This window comes from Rattus rattus, chromosome 13 (assembly GCF_011064425.1).
Source record: "Rattus rattus isolate New Zealand chromosome 13, Rrattus_CSIRO_v1, whole genome shotgun sequence".
Classification (NCBI taxonomy): domain Eukaryota; kingdom Metazoa; phylum Chordata; class Mammalia; order Rodentia; family Muridae; genus Rattus; species Rattus rattus.
The window spans coordinates 19,696,240-19,708,739 of record NC_046166.1 but is presented as its reverse complement, the minus strand read 5'-3'; the positions used below and the strand labels follow the sequence as shown (position 1 = coordinate 19,708,739).

Below are 12,500 nucleotides of genomic sequence, written 5' to 3'. Positions count from 1 at the left end.
CTAGTAGCCTTATCTATCATAGCCAGAAGCTAGAAACAACCCAGATATCCCACAGTGGAACAATGGATACAGAAAATGTGGTTTATTTACACAATGGAATACTATTCAGTCATTAAAAATGAGGACATCATGAGTTTTGCAGGCAAATGGATGAAAATAGAAAATATCATTCTGAGTGGGGTAACTCAGACCCAAAGGACATGCATGGTATGTGCTCACTAATAGGTGGGTATTAGCCAAAAAGTACAGAATGTCTATAATACAATCCACAGAACTCAAGAAGATTAGCAAGCCAAAAAGTGCAAATGAGGATGCATCAATCCCACTTAAGAGGGAGAAGAAAGCGATCACGGGAGGCAGAAGAAGGAGGGACCTGGATGGGGGGGCATGATCAGGTATTAGGGAGAGGGGACGAGATAGAAGCCCCGAGAGCCAGCAGAATGAATGGAAATATGCAACCTCAGGGAGTGGGAGGTGGGGGGACCTTCTAGAATGTACCAGAAGCCTGGGAGGTGAGATCCTCTAAGGACTCAAAGGGAGGGTCTTTAGATGAAATGCCCAACAGTGGGGAGAGGGAACCTCCAGTAGAAACACAGGACATCAAGTGGAGAGATGGGGTTGCCATCCCACAGTCAAAAACAATGACCCAGATTTGTTCCTGTCTGAAAGAACTTCCGGAACGGAAATGGAGAAGAGACTGAGGGAAAGGAAGTCCAGTGACAGCCCAACTTGGGATGCATCTGAAGGGGAAGCTCCAAGGCTTGATGCTATTGCTGATGGTGTGCTTACAGACAGGAGCCTAGCACGCTGTCCCCTGAGAGGCCCAGCAAGCAGCTGACGGAGACAGATGCAGATACACCAAACCAATGGTCAGAAGCCGGGAACCCCTGTTGTTGAATTAAGGAAAGGCTGGGAGAAGCTGAGGAGGAGGGCAACCCCATAGGAAGACCAGCGGTCTCGACTAACCTGGACCCCTGAGATCTCTCAGACACTGAGCTAACGACGGGGCAGCATACACTGGTCTGAGGTCCCCAACACATGTACAGCAGAGGGCGGCCTAGTCTGGCCTCAGCAAGAGAAGATGCACCAAGCCCTTGAGAGACTTGAGGCCCCAGGGAGTGGGGAGGCAGGGGATGGGGTGGGGGTGGGGACATCCTCTTGGAGACGGAGCAGGAGGACTGGGATGAGAAACTTGGGGGGCAGACAGGGATAGGGGTAACAACTAAACTGTAAAAAAATAAATAATTTTAAAAAGGTGAGTGTGTGTGTGTGTGTGTGTGTGTGTGTGTGTGTGTGTGTGTGTGTGTGTGTTTAAGTCAGTAGAGGGGCATTGGATCCTTAGAACCTGGAGTTACAGGGGTTGTGAGCCATCTAATTTAGTTGCTGGGAAGCAAACTCAGGTCCTCTGAAGAACAACGAAAGTTTGTGGTAACCACTGAGCTGTCTCTCCAGACCCTAACTGCATCTTTTAGACAAGGGGTGCAGAGAGCTGATGAAGATGAGCTTTGAAGCAGGTCTTTTGGGTAACAATGATTATTATGAAATAGTCATAAAAAGTCAAATCTACAATTAACTTTTCATTATTTTTGTATTGTTAAGACTCCCAGACCCAGTGATGCTAGGCAAGCACTCGATCAATTAGTATATCCTCAGCCCTTACCATTTTGAGGCAGAGACTTGCTATGTAGCCCAGGCTAGTCTAGACCTTGTGATCTTCCTGCCTCTGCCTTCTGTAACCATCATCTCAACCTTGGCAGTCCTTCTTAGAGTAATTTCCTCCAGCCACTGAGTCTCCGACCAACTGCTCTGCCTTCTGTTAGAACACAGGGTTTCTATTTCCAGAACTTCACATAATTATGAAGAATATCCTCTTGCTTTTTATTATTTTTATTTAATTAAAGCTCAGCCTGGTTTTGAGATTATTCATGCCGTGCCTGCCATTGCTAAGAGACATTCCACCATTCCAATATGTGACAATTTATCTATCCATTTGTGGCTTGAGTTGTTTCCAGAGTGGGCAACTAATACAAACATTCTATAACCATCTCGAGTTAACGCTCATGTGGGGTAAATAAAGGTTGAGATGATTTTTTTTTCTTTGCAGCCACTTCCCCTATGATGTTCTAGCACCGGTCACTGAAGTATCTTGCCACCTTTGAATAAGACCAAGTGAATTATACGCACCTGAGGTCTGTTTAGGACAGTGCATTCCACCAACTGCATTGCTACTCTTGGCCAACTCACCACTTTATATATAAATTATTCTAACTTTATAGCAAATCTCATAACTAGGGTGTGTAAAACAGAGTACGGGAGCTCACACCTGCACATGGAAGGCTGGGACAAGAGGTTAGCAAGTTTGGAACCAGTTAGGGCTACACATTAAATTACAGGATAGCCCAGTGAGTCCTTATTTAAGAAAAAAGAAGAGAAAAAACACATACACACAAAAAAAAACAAATCAGAAGTACACGTCCTCTAAATTATGTTCTAGACTGTCTATATTTTATTCTAGATTATATGTAATATTTTATACATTTAATTATTTAGTATATAAATTATAATATTATAAAATATATAGACTATATTATAGAGTGTCGATATAAAATTCATATGAAAATATGAATTTTAGAGTCAGGTTAGTTTCTATATAATTACTTCTAAAGTATTGATAGGTACTGAATTGAGTATGTAGATAAATTCAGAGAAAACTATACTAACAACATCAAGTCCTTTATTACAGAAACATAACTATTTAACATCTAAAGTTTGCATGGATGTTATATCGGATTCCAGTGAGGATATCTTGACTCCAGTGCACGATATATTTTAAATTATTTAGGGATAGTTCCCATTTGGCTTCTGTTGTGCCATTGGCCAAATTGCTTGTTGTTATGTGTGTATCACATGAAAATGCAGTTGCCTTTTGTATGTTGACCTTGCTTCCTGTAACCACAGGAAACTGTTAACCAAACGAGCCCAGTGCATGTCCTTCAGAACTTCCTATTCTCACATGCCAGGGGTGAGTAAAGACCGTTTCCCCTCTTCCTAATCTGATGGATTTTCTTATCTTCGTGTCTTATAGTAGTGGCCAGAACCTTCAGTAGAGTAGCAAGGGAAGCTCATGACCAGTCTGAGGGAAGGAAGCATTCTTTCAACGTGTGGTGCTGGCTCAAGGTTGTCCATCGTGTCGCACAACCACAGTACGATGAAGTAATTTAGGAAATTAACCTGGGCTCAGTGCTATTTGGGAATCCATGGCCTTACTCACGTTCCTCAAGTTTCCCCTCTAATGCTGTTTCTGGCCTAGGGTTCTGTCCATATCCCACATTCAATTCCTTGGCATGCTTTACCTGACATAGCTCATGCCTTTGACCCAAGTGATGCATTGTTTCGCATTGTTCCTCAACATGGGACTGTCCGAAACTTTGTTGTAATTAGACTGAGGTTATATAATTCTGGCAAAAGCATCACACACACACACACACACACACACACACACACACACACACAAGAGAGAGAGAGAGAGACAGACAGACAGACAGACAGACAGAGAAAGAGAGACAGACAGACAGACAGACAAATTACCTTGCGCCCCTCTCAATATATTCTGTCAAGGGCTTAGATGTCAACACGTCAACACTGTGATGTTGACTTTTACTTTTCTTGGCTTAAATTTTAATTTTCTGACATGGAACCATTGTGCATCCATAGATTATATCTACGGCCGGGATACATAAGTGTGTATGCTATACAACACAGAGGCTAACAAGCTGGAAGAGAGAACAAATTAGGTAACAGGTAAAAAACGAAACCTCTGACCAGGGTCTCGGAGATAATACAAGCCTAGATCAAGACACCGTCTGATAAGGAGAGGACAACACCATTCTCTGAAAGTGTTCGATAGCTTCCTGGGCCTGGGTCTCAGCACTCATACTCGAAGGGAAAGGCGTGTGGTTTGTTCACAGCGTGCACACATTGCATCGGATCTCTTTCAGACCAGTATGGAGTGTAGGGCCATCGACTTCGTCTGCAATGACTGTGGGAAGGATTGGGGTTAGTTGGTTCACAAGGCCACCCATTTCTATGACCAGGCACTTCAGGGAAGGACAAATGACAGACAGCCCGAGGGCTACGGATATGGTCATCGTTGTATTCCCTGTCAATTGTATTGACTCACCTTCCCTTCCAGAGAGGCTGTAGCCAGAAGTAGATGGTGCTGGCTGCCCCTGCTGGCTCTGGGAGTGTGTGGCTGTGTCTCCCTCAGTTATTTATGCTGTAATCTTTTGTCTTCACTTAAAGAAATAGATAGCTAAATTGTCTCCCATCAAAGTGGAGCTTGCTTTGAAAGAAAAATATTGCCCTAATTCTAGAAAAAGGAGGTAAAGCTACCTTGACCTTGAGATATATGGAGCCTGGACAGGAGAGAGGACACACATGGGTGGGGGGACAACTTGAAAAAAACAAACCTGAAGTCACGGTGGTAAAATGAACAGCTTCCCAATAGATCCTGGAAATTAAGAGCCGCCTAATGGCTTGGGACCCGTCAAGAGTTCAAGGCTTCTCTTTAATGGCCAGTGCAACGTATAAGTCAAACTATTGTGACGAAGACGGAAGAACTAACATGCCACCTGCTGAGGGCAGTCCATTCCGTGGATGATAAGTGATGGCTCTGTGTGTTCTAGCGCAGTATTCGAAACCGTGTCCCTTCCAGGCAGCAGCTGCCTCTACTACAATCCCCATGGGTTGCTGCCTTTGTAGACTCCTTATCTGCCCTACCCCTCCTCGCTATGCCAAGCAGCTCCCAGCTCTTTCTCAATATCTGGGCAATGCTTTCCAGATGAAAAAGGAAGTGGACACAGCAATGAATCCTACCTTTGGAGATACGTAAACGTGAGGGTTTCCTTTTTGTTCTTCAATCATTGTAGGCTACTGTGCAAAACGGTGGGCTCTGGACCTCAGGCTCCTGGACAGCTCCAACACCTGGGCATTGGTGTTTCCTCACTCCCAGAGCTGCAGAAAGGGTACAGAGATCACTGGCTGACAGTGCATGGCTAAGGTGGCAGGTGCACACAGTGTTAGGCATATTGAAGGCAGGTTTCCAGAGTGTAGGTGGGGTAAGAGTGGGTGAGTCAACAGGAAAAAATTGTGTGTGTGTGTGTGCGTGTGTGTGTGTGTGTGTGTGTGTGTGTGTGTGTGTGTTACTTTTCTCAGAAGTCCAATGCTGGGTGGCTCCACTTACAGGGCAGGCATAAATAGTGGTGTCTGACAAACAGAGGTGCATTTACTTGGACCTCCCGGGGCCAACCAGGAAGCAATCTGTGAGTACCTCTGCTTCTCATTTCATTTCTCTACCTCCTGTGGATGTCTTTGTCCATCTGGGATGTTTATCCCACTGATTTTGAGGAAGAGGGATAGGATTCTAGTCCTACATTCTGGATCAGGGACCAGAGATTTTAGGGGTGGAGGTGAGGGACACAGTGAGGGATAAGGATCCTCTGTCCCTACGTCACCTTCCTTGGCTCAGAGGAGGATTTGGTTTCTGAGTTGCAGTAGTGTGGATGGATGTTATGTGATGTTTCCACAGACCTATACAGATATTATGGAGAACTCAGGTGAATTTTTCTTGGATCCCAATTTCATAAGAAAAATAGTGGAGGAAGGACTCTCGAGAGTTCCCTAAGCTGGGGCTTTAAACTCAGGCTGATGCCAAAAGCATAGAAACAAGGACAAAAGGAGTTCTCTCTTAGCCTAAACTCTTTATTAAACCACAAACTTAACTGCTCACAATCTCCGATTTGCCAGCCAACATTAGGGAGAGCTTCTGTTTACAGTGAACTTTTACTTTCAAAGCACAGAGTGGCATGCAAGCTGTGGGCTATGTGGCTCTGCATACTCTGTCCACTGCCCCAGCCAATTAGTCTGTCTCGGATCTGGAAGCCTGCATGTCTGCTCTCTGAAGACCTCATTAATGCTAAGGTGAACGGGTGGTAGACCAGAAGGCCTTTTGCCTTGACTCTTCCCCAGAATGAGACATGGGGCCCTAAAGTTAAGGTGGCTACAGGTCAAGGAACATGGCCTTGCTCTGACTTGTGCATGCCCTTCAGTACTGATGACAGAGCCTCTGCTAAAACAATGGGAAAGAAGTGGCCTGTGAGCTCATTAGGGTATTTCTGGGAAGTTCCAAGAGACCCGAGGAAACTGTAAACAAGAAATGCAAAGTTTTAACCCAGAAACACCAGGTGGAGAAGCAGCAGGTCAGGAAGCCCTGACAAGCATGCAATCTACACCCGGTTGTGGAGAAACTTTTCTTCGTTGGACAGGACTCTTTTGCTTTGTCCCCAGCCACTGTGCTGCCTATGGGCTCTTCCTTCTTTGAGAGGAGAAATGTTGTAATTCAGGTCTTGAATGGTCCCTGGTAACCCATATCCCCTGGTTGAAGACATATATAGTTGTCAACCTGTGACTATTGGGAAGTTCTGGTCATGAGACATTAAGACCTTTGAGCTACCCTGTGTGAGGAGTTACCCAAGTCTTTCCCTGGAGCCCTCTCAGATTGTCCAGTAGACTTCTGGGTATCTCTGAGTCTCTCCAGCAGGCAACTTAATATCTCTCAAAATCTTTACCTGTGTTCTCTCTAGTACTTTCCACATGGACTTGGTGCTTGCTCAAGGAATGCCAAACAGCCTAGCAAGCATGTGTCCAAACTCCAGCCTGAGCTCAGTATAAGCATCTAGAAGCGCTCAGAGCCAGGTTCATCTCTGGACCAGTGGTGTTCAATGTTGGTGCTAATTCAGGGAGAGAATGTAGACTTGGCCTCAAATGAGTTAAGCCAGCTGTCCTAGAACACAGAAGGGGGTCCAGGGATGAGACAGTCCTCAGTGATGGGCACCAGCCTCAGCCACTGTTCTCACAGGGCACCAGAGATGAACACTAGAGTCAACTAGAGTACTAGTGAGGCTACTCACTCCCTCACAGGCCAGACCTGTGAGGCCACCTCCATAAACTGCTTTTGGAGTCTTGTTGTCTTATTGCTCTGGGTGTTCATCATAGAAGAAGATGAGGGATGAAGATTCTCTTCTCCAGACTTAGAAGCCACTACCTAGAACCACATCCTAGAACCCTCATTGCCTCTTTTCTCTTTCTCGTCCCTGCAGGCCATGCTACACTTTCTCTCCATGCTTGTCCTGCTTGTACAGCCCCTGGGCGATCTGGGAGCAGAAATGAAGACCCTCTCGCAGAGATCAATAACCAACACGTGCACCCTAGTCTTGTGTAGCCCAACAGAGAATGGCCTGCCTGGTCGTGACGGACGGGATGGCAGAGAGGGTCCACGGGGCGAGAAGGGTGATCCAGGTAGGGCCAGGACCAAGGGTTCACTCTGGAGGGGGTGGAATGTGAACTAACCTGAACCCCAGGTGCTCTGTGATCAACTTGCATATGAGCTTCTTCCTCCTAGCAGTTGAGTTTCCTACTGGTGTCCACGCTACTTGCCAAACACATTTTTTTTTTTTTTTGGCTCACCACGTGTTTTCTCCCATAATCCAGCTGACCTGATTCCTCCTTGGGGATCCCTGGATTCTTCTCATTCTGAGAATGGGTAAACTACTGATATAATCCAGCAGTTAGCAATTGTTCATTTTGATTAAGTGGTGCCTATGGGGAATGTTAATTCGCTTTTAATATTTTCTATACACTGCATATGCGGTGGGAAAGATGGGGCTCCATAGACCCCCATAAGTAGATTTTATTAGCAGAACTTAAGACAATACAAGGGAAGATTGGAATTTGTGTTTCTTTGTACAGCTTTGTTCTCAGGCATTCACTCGGAAATCCATTTAATCCTTTCAAAAGCCACAAGGAGCATACCAGTCTTCTTTAACAGATAAAGTGGGGGATGGTAAAGTTGAAAGAGCAAAGGCTTCTGCATTAAATAGATCTTGACTGTTAGGACCTCTCTGTGACTGTGATCCTTAGAGATGCTTACTGAGTATCACAAAGCCTGTTTACCTGTCTCCAAGCGAGAATCATATACGCCAAATAATCTATGATAAGGGATGGAGTCAAAGACTTTATTTTGTATTGTTTCTTTTGGGCAAAGTTCAGTGTTCCTGCTGACCAAGTTGGTGGATTCTCTGGTTTACCAGTAGGACTAATAAGCCAAGGAATTAGCCTTAAAAATATTGACCCTGCAGTCTCACGGGCAAGAGAGGGAAACTCAATAACGAAGCAACATAAGTGGAGGGACACACTGCCCCGGGCTGAAGCTTTGATGGGATCAAATACTATGTTTCCAATTCAGCAAACCTTCAGAAATTGAACAGTGACTGTAAGAGCTTATACGGAGAGTCAGGTTCCCTGTCTTTTGGCAAGAGCTTACCCACATTTCCTCCCTGTGTGTGATACCCCAACATACACCTTCTTCCCCCAGTGTGCATGCCAAGAAAGCAAAGGAACCCACCTGCTCCTGTGGATACTTTCACTGTGATTCTACCATAGGAACAATGCCGTACTGCCCTTGATGCTTCCTGTGGGACACGTGGTAATCAGTGCGTCAGCTAACACAAGTATTTATGTTACCTGAGACAGGGAAAGTGGGCTTGACTATTCATACAGGTGCAGCAAGAGAGCTAGCTAAACTATGGCGAGCCTTTGATTTACAAATGTGTGCATGTAACACTAATCAATTAGCATCTTAGACTTTACTGAAGAATGGTGGTCTTCCTAAAAGATATTACACTGGGTTTTACAAAACATCTGTTGCCATCCTCAATTTCAAACAAGGGCACAGGTCTGTTGTTGACGTTCCTTTTGCAGGACTGACTTCCTCTTTGCTCACGAACCTCAATTGTTCAAACTGACTTTTCTCACTGTTCATAAGACTGGGGCTCTAGGGCAGGAGAAATGTATCAGTGTTTAAGGGAGTACACATCTCCTGCAAAGGACCTGATCTTTTTAGATTTTTTTTTATGCATATAAGCACACTGTAGCTGTCTTCAGACACACCAGTAGAGAGCATAGGATCCCATTACATATGGCTGTGAGTCACAATGTTGTTCCTGGGAATTGAAATCAGGACCCATGGAAGAACAGTCAGTGCTCTTATCCACTGAGCCATCTCTCCAGCCCCGAGTTTATTTCTTATACACCATTCATTCGGATGACTTACAATAACTACCTGTAACTCCGGTTCCAGGGGAGCTAACACCCTCCCTGCTCTGGACTCTGTAGGTACCTACACACACACACACACACACACACACACACACACACACACACACACACACACCACACACCAAGCACACCTAAAATACAATAAATCTTAAAAGGGGAGGGCATGGGAACCAAGAATGTGCTCATGTACTTAAATGAAAAAGTTAGGACAAATATAATTTAGCAACACTTGTTCTCAAATATAAAGCTCCAAGGAAGTTCTTTGTTGAACAAGTAATCTATTGTACTCAAGTCTTAGTGAAAAGAACAATTATCATTAAAGCTTGTATAAGTCATGAAAATCTCACAAGACATTAGAGAAACAGTTAGCTTCGTCAAGTCCTTAGGTTCCATTGAATACAGATAGTATTCATTCAAGACTTAAATTCTGTTTATAAGACCAGGATCTAATAAGTAGGTTTAGTCTTAAACATCTTGATCTTGAGGAGGAAATTGAATGACAAAGCTATAAAATAAATTGAAAGATTATTATTTCAATAAATAGTATCATAAAAACTATAAATAACTTCTCTGTATCTAGCAGCCCCCTTCTATGTAATTTATATTCATTCATTGACCTTTGGGTCAGATATCTATGTTGATGTAGAGTGCTCGTTGCTTGATAAAGACCAGTCGCACAGTCCTGATAGCCACAGCCATGGCTCCACACAGGTTCAGCCATGAAGCTCAGGGCCTCTTGCCTCTTTGAATGCTTGTGTCTAAAACACTTGCTAATTTGCCCCAATTCTCTGTCTTTTCCTGTGGTTTGGTAGTTCACGGATGCTTCAAATTAAAACAAGAAGACTCCATATGAAAAAAAAACCTGCTATGTTTCTTGTCCCAGTTTGCATTTTGGTTGGAGGAAAACCAATGACACTTAGATAAATAGGCTGTATGGGTTAAAGGGCAAGAGAAGATATGTCTAATGTAAGACGCAAAGTGGCCCCCTATATAAATGGGCTGGAGCTCAAGAGCCATCCAGCAGTGGCTACAAGAGCAATAGGACCTGGCATAGCATCTCCCTCTTTCAGAGACCCCCATTTCTCTCTTGATCCCAAAGGGAGCTGTGGATTGAATGTTGGGTGGTCTTTTTCCACAGTTGTCCTGAAACTGGTCTCATCTCTTTATATTTTCTGCTCTTTACTTGGGCCATGGATAAAGAAACCACTGTCACTTTTGATCATCTATTTAGAGGATTTCGAAACCTACCAGTCGCTAGAATTTATTGAAGGGACGGTTGGAGCCTACGAACAGACACTCTTGAGCAGGCGACGTGGGGGTCACTGTAGTGAGTCCTCAGGGTAGGAGGTGCTAAACCTGCCTCAAGGACTGCCTACCTCAGCGGGATGCATAGTTAGATATGTGGTGTGGCCCTGTCATGTAACCCTCTACGATTCATCATGGGAAGGACTAGGAAGTCCGGAATCTTCCAGAAAATTCACATACAGCTCGTCTTAATTGCACTTCTTGCCCCGGGAAGGCCTGGTCTTTCTTGTTTTCAAACCTGGAGTTTCACTCTTCTCTTTAGGACTTACTCCCTAAATCCCTTCTAGTCCTGCTTACTCTGAGGACACCGTGTGTTGGGCAGGGCTCTGTGAGGAGAAAAACATATTTCACTTCCTCTCTTCAACAATTATTTCTGCCACGTGGTTTGTTATAAACTCTTGAAGGGCACACATGCAACGATGCAAGCTAGTCGACTGTTGGCATGTTTTAGTAGCCATATAGAACAGAACACGGGGCATTTGTCTTTCTGTGTCGGTGGCTTTCATTTAACATGATGCTCTTCACATCCACCAATGTTTCGACAAATGATGGGATATTTTAAAATGATGCCTGGATAATATCCCACTGTGGATTTATACCACATTACCCATTCATCCATTGGTAGGCATAGCCTAGGCCGTTGGCATATATTAGCTATGGGGAATGATGCTTCAATAAGCATAAGTGTGCGGGTATCACTTTGGTTCGTTGATTGCATTTCAATTAGATGTAGTTCCAGGCTCAATAGAATTATATGATAACTATATTCTGGTTTTTTTTGAGTTGTTTTGTTTTTAGGAACCCCAACAATGTTTTTCCACAGCAGCCATACTAAGTCATTTCCTATACATGTCTTCCCTTTTATCCACATCCACACCACTATTTGTTATTTCTGTACATATTGGGGGTTTTCTACACACACACACACACACACACACACACACACACACACACACACACACACAAAAACCCAGCCTATTTTGCTTTATTTGTAAAAGTCATTCTAACTAGTGAAAAATGGAACCTCATTGTACAAAATACATTTCCTTGCTAGCTACTGAATGAAACTGAAAATTGACATTTATTTTTCCATTCACTTTCTGACCTTTATTTCTCCTCCTCATCAATCTGTTCAAATGATCTGCTCATTTCAAAATTAGATCATTTGCATTTCATTGTTGATTTTTTAAAAAAATTCCTTACATATTCTGGACATTAGCTCTGTGTCAGGTTACTATGTGACCAGGGTCTTCTCCTACATTGTAGGCTGTCTCCTTGCTGTGTTGGGCATCTCCTTCATTGCACAGAAGCTCTGCAGCTTACTACGATCTTATTTTTTTTCCATTTTTTCTTTATTAACTTGAGTATTTATTTCTTATTTACATTTTGATTGTTATTCGCCTTCCCGGTTTCCGGCCAACATCCCCCTAACCCTTCCTCCTCCCCTTCTCTATGGTTGTTCCCCTCTCCATCCTCCCCCCATTACCGCCCTGCCCCCAACAATCACGTTCACTGGGGGTTCAGTCTTGGCAGGACCAAGGGCTTCCCCTTCCACTGGTGCTCTTACTAGGCTATTCATTGCTACCTATGAGGTTGGAGCCCAGGGTCAGTCCATGTATAGTCTTTGGGTAGTGGTTTAGATCCTGGAAGCTCTAGTTGGTTAGCATTGTTGTTCATATGGGGTCTCGAGCCCCTTCAAACTCTTCCAAGTCCTTTCTCTGATTCCTTCAACAGGGGTCCCGTTCTCAGTTCAGTGGTTTGCTGCTGGCATTCGCCTATGTATTTGCTGTATTCTGGCTGTGTCTCTCAGGAGAGATCTACATCCGGCTCCTGTCGGCCTGCACTTCTTTGCTTCATCCATCTTGTCAATTGGGTGGCTGTATATGTATGGGCCACATGTGGGGCAGGCTCTGAATGGGTGTTCCTTCTGCCTCTGTTTTAATCTTTGCCTCCCTATTCCCTGCCAAGGGTATTCTTGTTCCCCTTTTAAAGAAGGAGTGAAGCATTCGCATTTTGATCAT

The 12,500-nt window shown here is 44.2% G+C and overlaps 1 protein-coding gene and 1 long non-coding RNA gene across 2 annotated transcripts in view; one reads left to right on the top strand and one right to left on the bottom strand.

Annotated features, from left to right (window-relative positions):
* LOC116914767 overlaps positions 1-5,066 on the bottom strand; it is a 7,523-nt gene extending 2,457 nt beyond the window's left edge. The window contains exon 1 of the long non-coding RNA XR_004389766.1: positions 4,876-5,066. This is a non-coding gene — a long non-coding RNA (uncharacterized LOC116914767). The remainder of the gene's footprint in view (positions 1-4,875) is intronic.
* A 166-nt stretch (positions 5,067-5,232) lies between these two features.
* Sftpd (surfactant protein D) overlaps positions 5,233-12,500 on the top strand; it is a 13,671-nt gene continuing 6,403 nt past the window's right edge. The window contains exons 1-2 of the mRNA XM_032918958.1: positions 5,233-5,321; positions 7,158-7,356. Of these exons, the coding sequence (XP_032774849.1) occupies positions 7,161-7,356 (196 nt within the window). The 5' untranslated portion in view covers positions 5,233-5,321; positions 7,158-7,160. The remainder of the gene's footprint in view (positions 5,322-7,157; positions 7,357-12,500) is intronic.